Source organism: Phaseolus vulgaris, chromosome 9 (genome assembly GCF_051622355.1).
Source record: "Phaseolus vulgaris cultivar YP4 chromosome 9, ASM5162235v1, whole genome shotgun sequence".
NCBI lineage: Eukaryota > Viridiplantae > Streptophyta > Magnoliopsida > Fabales > Fabaceae > Phaseolus > Phaseolus vulgaris.
The window spans coordinates 34,339,174-34,358,225 of NC_143506.1; the positions used below are offsets into that span (position 1 = coordinate 34,339,174).

General features: G+C 26.6%; 2 protein-coding genes and 3 non-coding genes across 5 annotated transcripts; all 5 read left to right on the forward strand.

The window, feature by feature from the left end:
- Positions 1-13,824: 13,824 nt before the first annotated feature.
- Positions 13,825-15,715, forward strand: LOC137822896 (large ribosomal subunit protein eL32z). Its single transcript, XM_068627918.2, has 3 exons — positions 13,825-13,942; positions 15,058-15,239; positions 15,348-15,715. The coding sequence occupies exons 1-3, from the start codon at positions 13,853-13,855 to the stop codon at positions 15,475-15,477; spliced, it is 402 nt and encodes a 133-aa protein (XP_068484019.1). The 5' UTR covers positions 13,825-13,852; the 3' UTR covers positions 15,478-15,715.
- On the forward strand, positions 14,077-14,158 carry LOC137823253 (small nucleolar RNA U31b). The gene has a single exon (XR_011083106.1). It is a non-coding gene; the product is annotated as a small nucleolar RNA U31b (small nucleolar RNA).
- On the forward strand, positions 14,375-14,453 carry LOC137823236 (small nucleolar RNA Z195/SNORD33/SNORD32 family). Its single transcript, XR_011083089.1, has one exon. It is a non-coding gene; the product is annotated as a small nucleolar RNA Z195/SNORD33/SNORD32 family (small nucleolar RNA).
- Positions 14,599-14,681, forward strand: LOC137823237 (small nucleolar RNA Z196/R39/R59 family). Its single transcript, XR_011083090.1, has one exon. It is a non-coding gene; the product is annotated as a small nucleolar RNA Z196/R39/R59 family (small nucleolar RNA).
- A 1,229-nt stretch (positions 15,716-16,944) lies between the features above and the next one.
- On the forward strand, positions 16,945-18,589 carry LOC137822895 (membrane protein PM19L). Its single transcript, XM_068627917.1, has 4 exons — positions 16,945-17,178; positions 17,466-17,685; positions 17,999-18,044; positions 18,282-18,589. Exons 1-4 carry the CDS (start codon positions 17,052-17,054, stop codon positions 18,369-18,371), a joined length of 483 nt encoding a protein of 160 aa, XP_068484018.1. The 5' UTR covers positions 16,945-17,051; the 3' UTR covers positions 18,372-18,589.
- The last annotated feature ends 463 nt before the right edge of the window (positions 18,590-19,052 follow it).

Genomic DNA, 19,052 nt, shown 5'->3' on the forward strand with positions numbered 1-19,052 from the left:
TTTCCAACAGTTTTAAGTAAAAATTTAATATATTTTTTAAAATTATCAATAATTAAAAAAAAGTATTTCACATATTTTAGCAAACCTACTATAAAATTTATTTTTTAAAAGTATTTATTCATTACAGATTTTAAGTATTTATCATAGATTATAATTATATAAAACATATATTTATTCCATGTAATATACAAACTAAACTAACAGTATCTATCTAAATTATAAGAGCTTGTTGAATAATTTTTTTTCTCTTAATTTTGTATCTAATTAATGTGATAAGTTATTAAATTTTAGTACGAATTATGTCGTTATTATTTTATTTCTGACAATTTTATATAAACATTTTCAAAAATAACTATAACTAATCCAATAGATTTTAATCATATAATTATATGTGTGCATTGCACGTGATAACATACTGATCATAGAATAAAATTATGGTTAAATATATTTTTAATCTAAGTAAAATGAGAGAGTTTAATTTTGGTCTTTCTATAAAAAGTGTTTATTTTTTGTCATTATAAAATTAAAAATATTATTTTCTATCCTAAGTTTTATGTTTGTTAGCAACATTAAGCGAGAATCAAATTGACTGGTGTTTGCACTGTACACTTAAAAATTTTAGATCTTTAGAATCAGTTAAAGATTAAAAATAATTATTATTTATCTATTTTAAAAAATAATGTTAGGACTTGTTTGCTTCTGTGTTATTCACAGACAAAAAAAAAAAGAGAATATAAGCTATTTGGATCCAAGATTTTGTGGGGGAAGTAAAGAACAAGATATACCTATGAACAGTAAATATCATCTTTCCTAAAAAAGAAGAGATGTAAAAGAAAAACTAACATATGTTATTTTCAAATTTACTCTCATTTATTCTACTGTTATAATATTTCTTATTTTTCATTACTATAAGATTTTTTAATATTAAAAACTAGTATTTTTATTTATTTATATAAGATGTGATTTATTTTCTAATTTTACCATATATGTTTAACATTTTAATAAATTACTTAAAGTTCGGTTTTTGTGTATAATTATTATGTTTATGAGTTATAATTTATTTGAATATAATTTTTTATGAAATTATTTTTTATTGTTAATTACATTATATTTTTGTTGTTGTAGTATTTTTTATTTTTCATTATTACAGAATTTTTAATATTAAAAATAATATTTTTTATTTATTTATATAAGATCTGATTTATTTTCTAATTTTACCGTACATGTTTAATATTTTAAGAAATTACTTAAAGTTTTATTTTTATTTTAATTTGTTGAATGTATATATTTTTTTCTAATTCTAATTTTGAAATTACACTTATTTACATTTAATATATATTTATTTTATAATTATAATTTTTTAATCTACTATGTGAAAGTTGTTTATTTTTAAACAAAAATAACTTTAATTTTATTATTAAATTTTTTTAATAGATAAGGGCAAATTTGTAAAGTAACATTTTATATATTTAAAAAAAAATCAAAATCTCCTAAGAGTCATCACAACACACACAAACTTTTCTCACACGTCCACTCTAACATACCTCAATCCAAGCAACAACTTGTTTTTCTCAGTTTTATGTAAAAAAGTCTTGTTTGAAGAAAAAATGTTAACTTAATGTTGGATCAAGTACTTACCATTAAGGTAAAAATATAATTAGTACTTAGAGTTTAATTTTCTTCTAGGTAAGAGCGTAGCAGTCCAAGTGTTGATGGTGACTCGAACCACCTAACCTCCGTCACAAAGCAATTAATATTAGAAGTGACAATGAAGTGAGAAAAAAGTGAGATTGGTAGCGTATGATTACAATTAGCAATAAGGCATCAACTTTACCACAAGTTTTGTTCTAGTTGCATGTCTTGAAGCAATAAAAATTTTATTTGTCTTTGTTGCTTTTAAAATATCAAACTTCAAATCAGTGTTAAAAGTGATTTCTTAAATGGTTTAATTGAAGAAGAAGTTTTTGTAAAACAATCCACAACATCAAAATTGAAACATGTGTTTAGTTAAAAAAAAAGGTTTTGTATGCCCTTAAATAAGCTAGACTTTGGTATGACAGAACTAAGCAATTTTCTTCTTGAAAATGATTTGTTAAGAATGGTTGATACAACCTTATTTTGAAAAGAACGCTACAAGAATTTTATTATTGTACAATTTTTTGTAAATGACATCACTTTTTTGTGCTACTAATTAAAGCTTGTGCAAAGACTTTTCTAAGTTAATGTAGTTTAAGATAAGTAAATGGGGAAACATAAGTTCTTAATACGGCTTCGAATCAAATAGCAAGAAAAGAGCATTCTTATCTACCAGCAAAAGTACATCAAATCAATGTTGAAGAAGTTTAACTTGTTAGGTACAAGTAGAAAATAAAGTATCTTGAACAAGAAGATGTCCCACCATGAACCGAGTTGAATTTCCAAAACCACATGGTATCAATGAGAAACATAATAAACAAATAACAACAACAATCACTTGAAACACGACAAAATCATGTGGATGTGATAACAATATTGACTAAGCTTAGGAAAAACCTTGGTAGAATTGAGGAAGAAAAGTGTGAAAGAGATGGACACATTGTGAGCGAAGAAAGCACAAATAAGGAGAAAATTTGAGGAGGGACTAAATACTCCTTGTGCTTTAGACATTAATCAAAGATAATAAAAACACAAAAGGCTTAGTTGCTCACTTAAACTCAATTTCTCATTGATGTCATAAGAAAACTATGCTCGGGCTGAGAAAGGATGATGAATGTTTCATGTAGAAAAATCTTGAAATAAAGAAAGGGAACAATGTTGGTGTCTTCTTGGACGGTCATTTATCATTTCTAAGCATGAGTTATATAATAGAAACAATGCAAAATACATGCACGCACGCACACACCAATGCACACACCCACCCCCCCCCCCCCCCCTCCCCCCGAATACACACACATGCACTTGTACACGCACGCTTGCACACACAATAATTACACAAAACTAGTTGTGCTTCTTATTGGATGTTGTTGTTTATAAATTACACACACAAAACTAGTTGTGCTACATATGATTGATTATATATGTAAAAATTATTGGACGTTGTTGTTTACAAATTTATTTAATCACTAGCCTTAAAATTCTTATACCATTTTGTATTCGATTTTAAGTGTCACATTATATGAATATAATATATAACCAAGTAATCAATCAAAAATTAGTTATGTTTTTTATCATTAAAACTTCAATTAAGAGATAGTCTTATATTAGATTTTTCAAGTCTTGACAATGTTTGTCAAATATATTGTCATTGTTGTTTTAGAAATATGGTGGATTTCAGGTATGGAAATGGAAAGAGTAGACCAAGTATATCTATCACTGAGTTCCCTCAATTGATCATAGAACGAACGGCTAAGAAGATGACACATATGTTGATGTTGATCCTCATTATGGCAGACCAAGAATTATGTTCATAAACCATTTGAGAGTCAAAATTGACGTCATACTATTTGTAATATTTGTTTGTGTTGTTAAATTTAGAGTAAAATTTTGAAATTTCGAATAAGGAATTTGTGAGAAAAAAAGATTTTATTTGTCATTCTATTAGATGAAGAAACTCTTAAACTTTTTGTACATGCAGAATGGATTGGAATGTAATTAAGTTCACATGTTAGTTTTGTTTCATTTACTATCTTAATTTTACATAAGTTATGTAATTCTAGGTTTTTTTAATGTGTATCTTATTTACACTGAAAGAGAAAATAATATATAGCTCCTGAATGACAAAAAGTTGAATGATGCACCTATTCATTAACAGTTATCTAAATATTAGATTTGACAAACTAAAATTTGTTTTAAAAAAATCATGTAAAAAAATCATTTTAATTCATTAAAATCAATACTTATGAATTATAATAGTATTTTTAACTTAATGAAACTAAAAGAACCCTTTTTAAAATCAGAATTATCCTAAATTAGAAGGACTACAAATGTAATTATATTATTAAAAAAATTATAAACAACCGATGAGCTATATTCATCATATTAATTAAATTTCATATAAAGTAAAAAAAATAAAAATCAAAGCATCATTTAAATACGAAATATTAAATTTCATATAAAGTAAAAAAAAAATCAAAGCATCCTTTAAATACGAAATATCAGCAACTGCCTTAATCGAAACTGCATAGTTAGAATGTAATTTTTTTTAATTAACCTTAAATTCAGATTCCAAATTACTTACGGTACACTTGGTTAAAAGGAAAATGACTAGAAATTTGCAACCAGTCCAAAAATTCAGATTTCAAATTCACGATATGCAAAATCTAGTAATTTGGAAAAAAAAAGATCTATTTTCTATTTTCCAAAATTATAACGATAAATTTTATGTTTTAATTTCTTTAGTTATTCATATATGTTTTGGAATCATATATATGTTTTTGAATCATATATTTTTGGAATCATAAGATGGAGTGTCTCTTTCAATCATTCACTTTCTGTTTTTTTTTTATTTAAAATTTTCAAACCTTTATACAAGTAGAAAAAAAAAACCTTCATACAATAAGGCTTTAAGAAAGAAGGTAATGAAAAATTAAGTAAAAATTGAATAACTAGACAAAAAAGATTTCACTAAATACTGTAAATTGAGTGCTCCAAATTCTTTCTTTACACTGATGGTTTCTTTCTAAAAGTTTATCATATGTCAAAGCCAATGTAACAAAACACCATAGATAGGAAAATTACAATATAAAGCTACAACGAGAGCATGAACCGGATATGAACATGACTTTTAGCATTCTATCACATCAACATTTGTTGTTTCACAATTTTGCACTAAGTATTCCAAAACCGTGTTTACTTCATCTTCAGATATCATATAGCTATTAAAACCCATTTCGATTTTGAATGTTTTCAATCTACCAAAGTAGGGAGGTTGAATATCCATGGTACCCAGATAAAAATCCTACATGATAAAAGTCAAAACTAGAAACTTTTAGCATAAATGTTTTAAAATGTAGGATTGAACATTGACAAAAATAATACTAAAAACAAATAATGTATCTTACCTTTAGAAATATATAGAGGGTATGAGAAGATAGTGTCAAAGTTCTTACGTTACAGAACAATGCTAACCAATTTATGATGATGGAAGAATGTACCCGAACACGGTTGTCGATTTTCACTTCTTTGAGGAAAGGAAGATGGCAAGTGCTGGAGAGTTCATAGCACATGGAAGAGTGACTATTCTCAAGTGTGAATGAACTGAGATTTGGAACAGAAAGCACAATTTTAGGTATAAAAGTGTTGGAGTGGACCATGTTTTCCAACTTCAAAGTGGAAATAGTAGGGTTAGATATGCAAAGAGTTTGTGCTGAATGGTGATGCAGAGAATGTCGAAGGACCAAAGTGGTCAATGAAGTGCTTGTTGAGAAGGGTTCAACACAGTCATTATCTCTTGCTGTGAAAGTGATATTTGAGAGATTCAAGGTTTTCAAAGATGGTAGCAAAAGACACGGTGGAAGTTTCAAGGAAAAGCAAGAGGAACTGATGAAAAGGTCAAGAAAGGTTAAAGATTGACAGTTGAAAATAAGGGAAACGAAAGAATTAGGCATTTCTTTGAACTTGAAATCTATAGAGAGTGTCAACTTCTAGAGATGGTGCAATGAAGCATATTTGATGGCATCATTGAGGAGTTTTGGTGCAGTAGAATTAAAGACTGTCAAATGAAGGTTGTGCAGGGGAACAGAATGATCTCGATTGGAGAAAATGTGTGAGAGAGATTTGTTGTATTTGCGAATTCCATAGAAGGGTTTGAAAGATAAAGTGGATAGGCTTTTCCAAAGGTTCTTCCATCTTTTAGATAACACACTATTCTGAACAACTTGTCTTGTGGGCAAAAACTCCATTATGTAAAGAAGAACACCATCTGGTAAATCACTCAATCTGTCCTCTTCGTTTCTTCCACCACTTTTCCTCCTTCTCTTCTTCTCCATTCTCAATTTTCCAATGCCTTTCTTTTCTTTTTCCACTCAAATGCAAAAGTGGTTAGAAAAGCTTTGAAATCCTGCAATCTTCTGAAGCTTTTTTCTCTTTGACTATTGACACGTTCTTTCAAGATTATGGCAAAGGCTGAACATGGAAAAATCTCCACAATGTGTGTTTTGAATTGATGTGTTATGCATATGAATCTATTTATCTATATTTAAAGCTTGTTTTTTGGTAGAATTACATCCTTCATAAGATAAAGAAACTAATATAAGACAAAGTAAGATATAGTATGAAAATAAAATAAAATAATATATTTATGTTATATTAAAATTTAAACACGTATCCGGTTGCTTGTTTTTTTACACTTTCTGTTTTAAAACTTTGTTTGAATATCTTAAATTGATTTTGAAAACGTGTATTTTTTTTTCTAAATTTAAATACATCTAATGCTCATTTGATATATCTTATGTCTTTTTTTTTACCAAATATATCTCATTTCTTTAATACTGAATAAATGGTTTGTTAGCTTTTTACCTTTTCCAACAGTTTTAAATAAAATAATAATTTTTTTTTAAAATTATCAATAACTAAAATATAAATGTTTTTCAGATTTTTGTAACAAACCTATTATATAATTTATTTGTTAAAATTATTTATTCATTACAGTTTTTAACTATAATATGATCTATCTATTTATAGGTATTTATTATAGATTCTAATTACATAAAAAAAAATATTTATTCCATGTAATATACAAACTAAAATAAATATGATAAGTAATTAAATTTTTTACAAATTATGACATTATTATTCTATTTCTGACAATTTCATATAAACATTTTTTAAAATAACTATAACTAACCATATAAAATTTAATAATTTTCTGAATAACAAAGTGAACCTAAATAGTACCTGAAATTGAAACTGATTGTACAATTGTTAATGTGTCAGTTGTCTAATTGTTCCTTTCTTCAAGTCTCTTCATTTAATTGTTGGTGTTCAGTCGGGGTTGACCGAAAAAGGTACTCTGACGATCAAGTAAGTACTCTATATAAAGAGTGTATAGTAAAAGCCGATTAAAACGACCTTACACTTTTGTAAATGATTTATTTATAGTCTTTAGTCATAAGCCCTTGTTGTGATAGCCGAATCAATCAAATATCAGTTTGCTAACTAATTTATAGCATGATCCCTAATTTATAGGAAGATATATTGGTATATTGATATATTAATGTCACATGGATTTAGTAGGACATAATCATAATTTGTAGGGAGTTTACATAATTGTGATTGTTGTGCGGTATACAAAAACCAAAATTAAATTTACGCATAAATATGAATATTTCAATCATATTTTTTTCTTGAATTTAAATGTTTTCAGGATATACAATATAGTTAAAAGTAATCTTATCAAAATATAAACGACTTATTAACTAACTTATTATATTTTAAAATTGTTAATTAAAACTTTAATTTTGAAACTATTTATTAGTAATTGAAATTACTTTAAATACTAATTTTTTTTTCTAAAATTAGTAATTAAAATCTTAATTTTAAAACTATTTATTAATAATTGAAATTACTTTAAATACCAATTTTTTAATCTCTAATTTAATTTAGTTTATAGAGTGACTAATTATTTTTTTTTTCTAAAATTAATATCTATTTAATAATTTTTTTAATACTATAATAATAATAATTATTATAACATGACCACTAAATTGTTTTACTCTAGTGGTTACAAGTTCAACAATATATTTATAAGATATTTATATATTCTCACTTATAACAAAATGTTAATATTAACTTTAATAATTTTAATAATTACCCTCGTTAATTTTCATATCCTCAAAATACCAAGATGAGATCAAACAATATTCATAAAGATGGATGTTTTACTCATTGCATCCAATTTCGATTGGCATTGGTAGTTAATTATCATTGCACGGAAAGGACTTGATTGTTGTGTGGTTTGTTCATTAAAGTAAAAACCTAACATTGAAGAAAAAGTTTATTACAATGGCCATTTTCATCTATATAATATAAGATAATAAACTATATAATATAAGATAAAATGAGATATGATATGAAAATAAAAGCTAAAATAATATATTTATGTTATATTAAAATTTAAACACGTATTTTTTTTTATGTTTTCAGTTTTTAAACTTTGGTTGAGTATCTTAAATGGATTTTGAAAAAATGTAATTTTTTTTCTAAATTTAAATTGATTTAACACTGAATTCATATATCTTCTGTCATTTTTTGACAAAATATATCTTATGCCTACTGAATAATGGTTTATTAACTTGTTTATCTTTTCCAACAGTTTTAACTAAAAATTTAATATTTTTTTAAAATTATCAATAATTAAAAAAATAAAAGTATTTCACAGTTTTTAGCAAACCTATTTTATAATTTATTTCTTAAAAGTATTTATTCATTACATATTTTAACTATAATATGATCTATCTAAATTTATAAGTATTTATCATATATTCTAATTATATAAAACATATATTTATTCCACTGATTAGTATGATAAGTAATTGAATTTTAGTACGAATTATGTCGTTTTTTAATCTAAGTAAAATGTGAGAGTTTAATTTTGGTCTTTGTATAAAAAACCTTATTTTTGATCATTCAATAAAATTAAAAATATTATTTTATATTCTAAGTATTCTTGTGTGGGATAACATATAATGGGTGGTCCAATAACGAGTGGTTTGATAAGACCAACAAATACTCACTAGAAATGACTTTGATACTATATTATGAAGTAAATCTCTAATCGATGTGGGATCTCCAACATTCAGATTTTAAAAAATAAACATTATTTATCTATTTTGAAAATAATGTTAAAGGTAAAATTAATGATTTCAAATTTTGAAAAAAAATAAGGAAAAAATATTTGATAAGGAGGATTACAGCAAAAATTCTCCCATCTTATTAGCAAATAACATATTTTGTTAATGTGTTATATAAAAATCAAAATGGTAAAATTGCTTTATTAAAATAATATAATATTCTAAAAGAAAATTTAAACTCATTTACTTTATCTTTTTACTGATTATAAATTCTAACAAGATTATATCAATTCTAACAATCTTCTTTTTCTAGAATGTCAATTTGTTCTCGAATAGTGCAATGTAAGTTTGAGAAAATTAAACACTACTACTATATGATAGATATTTTACATTAAATAAAAATAATTATTTAATATTATTTTTAATTGAACAACTTTATCCTAATAAATAAAAAGTAGTTTATATATTTAATAAAATAAGTAATTTAACAAGTTCTCTTTATTTTAAAATAATTAAATATTTTTTTTCATTTTAGACCTACCTAATTTTTTAAATATCATGCTTGTAAAATTATACATTTTTTAAAACTGTAACCGCCCAAATGGTTCTTGTAACAATTTTTTTCTTTTCGATTTTATATATAAAAAAAAAGTTTTCTTTGGAAAAAAAAAGTTTTCTTTGAAAAAAAAAAGTGCTAACATATTGTTGGATCAAGTACTTGGCTTAAAAACTACAAGTAATAGTTAAAGTGTAATTTTTTTTCTAAGAGCATAATAGTCAGAGTGTCATGATTCAAATTACTTAACTTTTGTCATAGAGTAATTGATATTAGAAGTGTCAATGAAGTGAGAAATAAAAGCTAAATTTGTAGAGTAGGATTACAATTAGCAAGAAGACATCAATTTTACTAAGTTTTGCTCTATAGTTGCACGTCTTGAAGAAATAAGGATTTTATTTGTCTTTGTTGTTTTTAAAATATCAAACTTCAAATTGATGTTAAAAGTGATTTCTTAAATGGTTTCAACAAAGAAAAAAAAAATTGTAAAGAAAATTGAATTATGTGTTTAGTTTAAAAAAAAAAGGCTTTGTATGTCCTTAAACAAATTAGAGTTTGGTATGACAAACTAAGCAATTTTCTACTTGAAAATGATTTGTTAAAAGGAAAGGTTGATACAACCTTATTTTGAAAACAATGCAACAATAATTTCATTATTGTACAAATTTATGTAAATGATATCACTATTTGTGGTACTAATAAAAGCTTGTGCAGAGACTTTTCAAGTTAATGTAGTGAGAGTTTAAGATAAGTATAATGTGAAAACTCAAATTCTTCATAGGGCTTCGAATTTATAAGATAAGCAGGAAAAGAGCATTGTTATCCACCAGCAAAAGTGCATTAAAGTAATGTTGAAGAAGTTTAACATGTCAGATGCAAAGCCTATGAAGACTCTTATGCACACGTCTACTCCTTTAAAAGTGGTAAGAAAAGTATATTAGACGATCTATTGAGACATGATTAGTTCATTATTTTATCTTACTGCTAGTAGATCTTTCAATACCTTGTAGGGTCCATTAATTTGTGTTTGTGTTATAAGAAAAATGAAATCTTCATATTATTAGGATGTTATAACACAAGTGGAGCCTATTTGATTTCTTGGTCTAGCAAAAAATAAAATTTCATTCTATTCACCATAGAGACGAAGTACATGTTAGTTGTTGCTCATATCTCCTTTGGGTAAAATATCAAGTGGAAGATTACTCCAATTTTGAAAATAATATACTAGTATATTGTGACAACGGTAGTACAATCAACCTATCTAAGAACCATATCCAACATTCAAAGGTCAAGTATATTGAAGTAAGATATCATTCCATTCGTAATTATCTTTAAAAAAATGTTTTTGAACTCAAGTTTGTTAAGACAATCATTAATGGGTTAATATTTTCACAATGGTTTTCCCAATAAAACACTTTAATTTCATTAGAGAAAATTTATATATGAATATTTTACTGATGCCACCTAACTAAACAATGTGATTGTCTATGTAATACTAATATATTTGTTGACTCTATACAGTTAAAAATTATCATACGACAGTCATCAAACATAATAAATGAACTTCTATAAATAAGAAGACAATTGCTAAACCCATACGAAGAAGATAGTTTCAGCTTAAGGGAAGATTGCATTCTTCATCCTTTAATGTTAACTCATATTTTGATGGTCTTTAAGAGGGAGAAGATATGAAGTTTACAAAAAATTCTAGAAAGATAAAGTTTTGATGAAAAACACTTCAAGGGAAAGGAGAATAGAAGAAATTCAACAAAAATATTAAATAAGCTATAGGGAGCTTAGTTAAAGACTCATCAAAGTTAAAAAAAATGATGTTTGTTTAATGTTTTGTTTGGATTAGGGAGTGGAAAGAAAAGAGTGTATTTGAGATGAATTGAAGGAAAAATGTAAAGAAAGTTAAGGTGTTTGAATTAAGGTAAATAGAATGAAAATTATGGGGAAAATTTATAAAAATTTGTGAATGATGTGATGGGTGTGATTGAAATTATATATTTTTTAATTAATAAAAATGTAAGTTTACAAATTTATCCTTATATTTAAAAATGGTTGAATTTTTTGATATATTTATTTATAAATTATAATTATTTTTAATTAAAATATTATTTAAATATTTATAATTATAAATATTTGATAAAAACTTATTTTTATATTAAATAACATTATTATTTTATCTTTACTTTTTTTAATTAATATAATTATTATATAAATTTATTTTTTAATTATTAAACAATATTTTTTTTTATTATAATTATTATTTATAATTTATTATATATAATATGATTAATTATGTTTTTTATAATAATTATTTTTTATAATGTTTATATTTTTTATATTTAAATTATAATTATATTTTAAATAAAAATAAAAATAATTTAAGTTTAAAATAAAAAGGGTAAAAATGTAAATTAAAATTTATATATATATATATATATATATATAACTTTCTTTGCACAGTTGCGAAGAAAGTTTTACGTGAAAAAAAAAATCGATTTATGTGTTTTTTTTTTATTAACTGGATTTCTTCACTTTTCATTGCAAATAGTATTTCTCTGTCTTTCTTCGTCTGGAAACAAACGCAGTCTAAAGGAGAACAAACAAGAAGAAGACAAGGATGAATACTTTTATTTACTTTGTTTCTTCTACTCCTTGCTTCTTTTTATATTTCTTGAAAATTGGTTTATGAAAATTTGATATGATGAAACTATTTTTTTTTTTTTTGGAAATTATATGTTTAAATTAGACTTTATTGTTTTAAGCATTATAAAAAATGGGGAGATTGTTAGATCAAAATTTAACATACCATTTTATTTGGTTTTGATTTTGTACTTAAATAACAAAGTGTGAAACATATATTTATGATTATAAAGTTCTCTCAAACATAAGTGTCTTATTTATCCTGATAGACCCAAATAGTATGGTTGAACAAACACAAGTGATTTGATTAAGTTCTTTGTCCGATAAGTTTTTAATTGGACAAATTATAAGCATACTTCGTGATAAGCCTGAAATATTCATGGTACATATTAAAGACTTATAAATACTTATTCTTGTTGTTGAACGGATGTTCGACTTTTAATTTTTCTTAATATATCTACTTCAAAATCTATTGATTCTCACAAATAACTTTTAAAAAAAGGTGGAATGTGAAGGCAAGCGTATGAGGACATGCATGCGATGTTGAAGTTTGAAGGGCACTTCAAGGGGATGCTTTTTCATGGAGTATTAAGCACTATGTGATTCAGGAAGAGGATAACCATGGAGTTGGAGCTATATCACTAGTATGAAACATGAAGCATTTATGATGCGGACTTCCAAAGGCAAACACAAGGGATTTCATCTTTTCATTATAACTTTTCTTAAAAAGGATACTGCAATATCTAAAATAACATTTTTCAATTAATTATATATTAACATAAATATTTCTTATAAATTTTAATGATGTAAAAACTAACCCTTCTTATATATATAATTAAAAATACTGATATTACCGACAATGAAGATGAATATTCTTTGTTTGTGGTATACGTAATCACAATAGAGAAAGTGAGATTATGATAACTCTAATTATAAATGAAAAAAAAGATTCAAGCGTAAAAGAGAGAAAAACAGAAAAAGAAAAAATACAAAGAAAATTCTTATTCACTTCTATATTAGAGAATAAAATACATGGTGTATATATAAGAAAAAGACTAACACTTATCCAAAATAGAAAGGAAAAATTGAATCAAAGAAACAAAATTTAATAACTTAAAACAGAAAAACTAAATATTTAACTATTAAGTTGATGAAATTATAATATTTACATTTAGTGCATATACCCAAGAATATAGCAAATGAAGTTCATACTTTTAAACAATTAAAACATTTAAATGTATTAATAGCGTAAGTTTTTATATCATTATAAATTTATACTAATTAATTTAATTTTTTTATTATATTAATTTTAATTAATTGATAATATATAAAAAAATAGTACTGCAATTAGAATTAGCCTTGAAAGATTTTCCTAAGGATTCAAAGGAATTTCATAAGTAAAATTCTTCCTATACCCAATTTTTTAAACTTAATTTGCACCCTACACGTTTCTAAATTTACAAAAATATCCTTTATTTTAAAAATGAAAATTTAGAATTAGGAAAAATACAAAAAATTTAGAATAAATTATTGCGTTCTAGAAATTAAAAAAATGCAAAAAATATATTTTAAAAATAATAATTCGAAAACAAATTCTAAAAAGGAGGTCAAAAAATATATTTTTATTTCTATACATTTTTATTCAAGGGTATGTTTGACATTTAACTTGAAAATTGGATGCAGGTTCAAATGATAAGATACAAATTTGATAAGGTACAAAAGTAATTCTCATTCAGCCCAATATGTAATAAATATGAAGGAGGTCATGGCCCAAAACACAAACCAAAAACCCTAGCCCATCTTAATCTTAATGTTATATATAAACGTTGAGAAGCAGGTTTCGCTGGTAGGAAAACCCTAATTGAGGTAAGTGAAAATGGCGGTACCATTGCTCTCGAAGAAGGTCGTGAAGAAGCGCGTGAAGAGGTTCATACGCCCCCAAAGCGATCGCAAGATCTCCGTCAAGGTTAGTCAGTGGTACCTGTCCTCATTTTACGTTTTTTTTATTATGTGAATGTATCTTATTTTTGCCTCTTCTTTTGATTTTGAAGTGTGTGGGTGAAGTTCATTACATTTATGATTTTTTAGTTTTGTTTGGGTTGAAATGATGATGGTTATTGTCGCCCCAGTCTTAATTTGCACCACACGGTGTAAGATGGTGAATGACATTCTTATCTGATCCCCTGTTTTTCAAATTTAGTTTATTAGGTTTAGGTTTTTACCGATTTTCAAGTTCGCGAATGTCTTCGTTTAGATGTGATGGGGATTTGAGTATGTTTTGCTCCCTAGTCTTGCTTGAGTTATGTTGATAAAGTAATGATTTTGTTTTGTTTTGTCTGAAGCGCTGTCTCTGTGCAATGTCTCTTATTTAAGTTTAATTAGTATATTTTTAAATGCAATGAGATATGATGATATTTATCCATCAGTTCTGCAATATGAATGATGATCCTTAATCATGCACTACCATCTGATCTCTTGCATCTTTTGTTTATTATATCTCTGTTATTTTTCATTTTATTCATTTTAAGGATGCTTTTATACTTTTTCAGGCCAGGCTTACCTAAACCTGATAGTTTTTCCCCAAATGACTGTTGTATTTTTACTTTAGAGCCTATTATGTTCTGCAATCTGTGATGAATTTTTATTAATGCTCTGATTGATCAGTGATTATTATACTAAATCACCATCTTTCGGCTGAGATTGCAGTATGGTATTCTACTGTATGACTTTGTTCAGGTTTATATAACTATTTGTTTTTCTGTTCCCCTTTTCTTTTTTATTTTTGAATTTCCTATTTTGTTAGAAAACTAGAGTTTTTGTATAAATTTCATTCATGGGCATATCTAGCTACCTATTATAAGCCTTCACTTGCTTTTTCCTTGTAAATTTTTTTAAACAATGTTAGTTAGGGTTCAGTAAAACTTTCTTGATAAATTAATGAGAATTTTTCTTGTCCTGTTTTTCATTTTCTTGTGCTAGCATGCTCTGTGTAGGTTTAGGTAATCTTGTTGATACAGATGTTAAAATATTTGAAAATGGTTTGTTATGTTTAACAATGTTTCAAATTTTTTGTATTAACAGCCAAGCTGGCGTAGACCCAAGGGTATTGACTCTCGTGTCAGGAGGAAGTTCAAAGGATGTGCTTTGATGCCCAACATTGGTTATGCTTCAGACAAGAAAACTCGCCATTATCTTCCAAATGGTTTCAAGAAATTTGTTGTGCACAATGCGAAAGACCTTGAGCTTCTCATGATGCATAACAGGTCAGGAATTTAATTTTCATTTCTTTTCATTGGATGAATGCTTTCTTAAGGTGCGCATTGTACACATCGGCTGAATGTTCTGTTTTTTTTATGTTAACGTTATTTCAGGACTTACTGTGCTGAGATTGCTCACAATGTATCCACAAGGAAGAGGAAGGACATTGTTGAGAGAGCTGCCCAGCTTGATGTAGTTGTGACAAACAAAACTGCCAGACTACGCAGCCAGGAAGATGAATAGATCCCAATGTCGGGGAGACGATTTTATGTTTTGTAGTGAGCTTTGGTTGACACCCTTATTAGTAGATTTTGATTTATTTATGCTATTTCCATTGTCAAAACCATTAGTAGGTTTTGATTGCTTTTTGCTATTTTCATTGTCAAAACCTTGCTGCAATGTCATACGTTTGTTATGTCGCGTAATGTTTACTGTTAAAAATTATTTTACCCAATTGAGTTAATATTTGGTTCTAGTTAAAGTCAATTGTTTATTTTGAGGAAGCATTTTGTTGTGCCATAATCAACAAAGTGGAGTTTTCGTTGCCCACAATTGCTAAACTGATGGTATATTCATCAAAATATGATGATAGATGTCTGAATGAAGTGTTTTGCTAACCAGCAATATCAAAACTTTTATTTAGTGAAACTCCAGATTTTATCTTCTGTTTGATATTGATTGCTTGATGTTGTGGTTAAATAGTGACATGAATCAAGATTTATATTTACGTACATTTTGATTTAGTTCTATTGTAATTTAAATCCTTTGCTAGGTTATGACAATCAGAAATAACTGGTACAAAACGGTGGTATTTATCTCACGTGTATCTTCTGAGTCCTTCCTTTCAAGTGTTTAGAAACTCAAATTCTAATCATTTTTTCGACAATGATGAAGCAAAATGATAAGTTTTGTCATTAGATATTTTTTCTAAACAGTGGCAGCTGGAAAAAAAATTCCCTCATTCTTCATGATACCTGTGGCTTTCCAAACGTAGTATAGTTTGTTTGCTAATTTTCATGATAAATAAGTATGAAATAGTATGCAATTTTTTTAAAATTTTAATAAATCTCTTTTATTTTGTTTTAAAAGTAATTGCATATTAAGGAAGCGTATTTGTGTATAAAATAAATGGAGTTTATTTATGTATAAAATAAACAGTTGGATAAACACGTAAAAGATAAAAATATTTTCTTAAATAATAAATTATTTAAAGAAAATGAAGACAAGTAGTAAACCTACACACAAATTAATCTTATAAACCTTTGAAAGAAATGTACAATCTCTAGTAAACCTACACACAAATTAATCTTATATACCTTTAAAAGAAATGTACAATCTCAAATCTTTGTACTAGTGTATTTTACATGAATGTAAGATGATATATGATAAAGGGAAATATGTGAATGGATGTTATTGATTGTAAGTGTTTTGAAGAGGATAGGGACCAATGATTGCAATAATTTGCCAGTGAGAGGAGTCCTGAAAAGGCAAAGAATATGACTTGCCTAGGAAAAGGAACAACTAGGCCCTTTAACAAGGTACCAATACTAAAAATAAACTAAAAAATGAAGCAAGTAAGAATCAGGATGAGGCATATTTGCTCTTGCCTTGAATTTGAAGCATGAGGTCCTTTCTAAGTAGCAGCCTTAGCAAGTAAAGAACCAAACCTTTCATCTACTTCTCCCATATATAAGACCCTCCCTCACTTGCACATAACACATCCATCTCCTAAGTTTCAGGCTTTGAGAACCTTTTAGCCTTTCTGTTTGTTCCTTCCAAGCAGCTTTTTTACTTGTCTAAAATACCTTAGTACTTAGATGGCTAACGACCAATTGAAGCCCATTGCCACCCTCCTTTTGGGGCTCAACTTCTGCATGTATGTCATAGTTTTAGGCATTGGTGGATGGGCCATGAACAGAGCCATTGATCAGGGCTTTGAAATAGGTAAAATGTCCAATCTTTCCTTAGTAGAAGCCCTTCCATTCTGTGTAATCTTTGCATTGAACAAATAACTTCTCTTTTATGTAAACAGCATCGAATCATAAATTGCTATGTATGTATGGTTTTTGATAATATTCTCTTTATAACTCGTATCTGTCATGGTTTCTGACTAGTTGTCAGTATAAACTTTTCACGCAGGAAATGCACAGTAATAACTAGTATTTTTGTAGTAATGTGTTTGTGAATGGTTGTTGAGCCCTGTAATAATATTATTGTGTACTTGCATGCAGGTCCAGGATTAGATCTACCTGCTCATTTTTCACCCATAAGCTTCCCAATGGGAAATGCTGCAACTGGATTCTTTGTGACATTTGCTTTGATTGCTGGAGTTGCTGGTGTTGGATCATTAATTTCAGGTGTCAACCATGTCCGTTCATGGACTTCTGAGAGCTTACCATCTGCAGCTTCAGTGGCTTCCATTGCATGGGCTCTTACTGTTCTTGCCATGGGGTAATCCCTTTCTCCAACTTCACAATCTAACCAAAAATAACACCATATACCATTCGGATTTTGCAGTTAATACATTTCTCTAGCAGTATCAATATTATTTTAGTCTTGTATAAATCTGTTGATATTATCTAAATCTCTAAACAACTACACTAGTTGTTTAATTTTTTATTCATAGAGCTAAATTTGAAGACTAATTTATGTCTATTATTCTTTGACTGATATAGCCACCATCAAAAATAATTTTGCTTTGCATTCATAAATTAACTTTGTTTTGTATCATAGTTACTGATATCACTAACATATAATTTTGCAGTTTTGCCTGCAAAGAGATTCAACTTAACGTCAGAAATTCTCGCCTGGTAAGATTAAAAAAATTCCATTATTTACTGTCATTTTGTTATGCTGGATAGTTCAGATTTTAAATTTTACCATCTGCAAAAAGTAACTGAGTAATAAAATATGTTTATAATTTTTTATATAAGGCTAATTAATCTCTTTGGTCCATTATTCTAATTCTGTTAAATATTTTATAGTCTTATATTTTTATAGAGTAATTTCCTTCACTGAAAAAGCCTTGAAATGTCAAACATTTGCAGAAAACAATGGAGGCTTTTATGATTATCCTTTCGGCTACACAGCTTTTCTATATAGCTGCAATCCATGGTGCTGCTGCAAACAGTAGATAAATTTTATAGTATTTATGTGAAGTTGTTATGATTCTCATTGTTTATTTATTTATTTATTTATTTTTCTTCCTTCTTCTTTTTCTTAATTACCTCTGATTTTTTTTTCAACGTAGTTACAAACTGGTGTGATTTATTAATTACATGAATGGATTTGTATTGAGTAAGAATAAGTTGTGTTTAAAAGTATTAACAATAACACTTTCTGTACCATTTTTCTATTTGCTTTCTATTTTTCTTGAATGTTCCTAGTCACAAAGGATGAACCAACAAGGGTTAAAACTCTTCATTAACCAAAAATGTTTTTACTTAATGCATTTTCTTCCTCCATCTTCTCCCCATCTCAATAGCTATGATGAATTTTGTTTGATAATATATTATAAATGTATTGATTTTAGAATATTATAATTATTTCTTTAACAGTAATTTACATATTAATTAATCCAGTAGAACTTTTTAAAACTATATTTTGAATTTCAGCTTATAAACTTCACAATCTGAAATGTATTTTGTATACCGCTAGATTACATGCAGAATACAATTTTAAATTGATTAAGTTAATTAGAATATAGTTTGAAATTCACTATTAAAGAAATATAATTTCAAATTGATTATTAAGTATTAGGAGCACCAGTTTTTATAATTACCTAATAACTCAATTTATAATTAGACTTCGAGATTGAC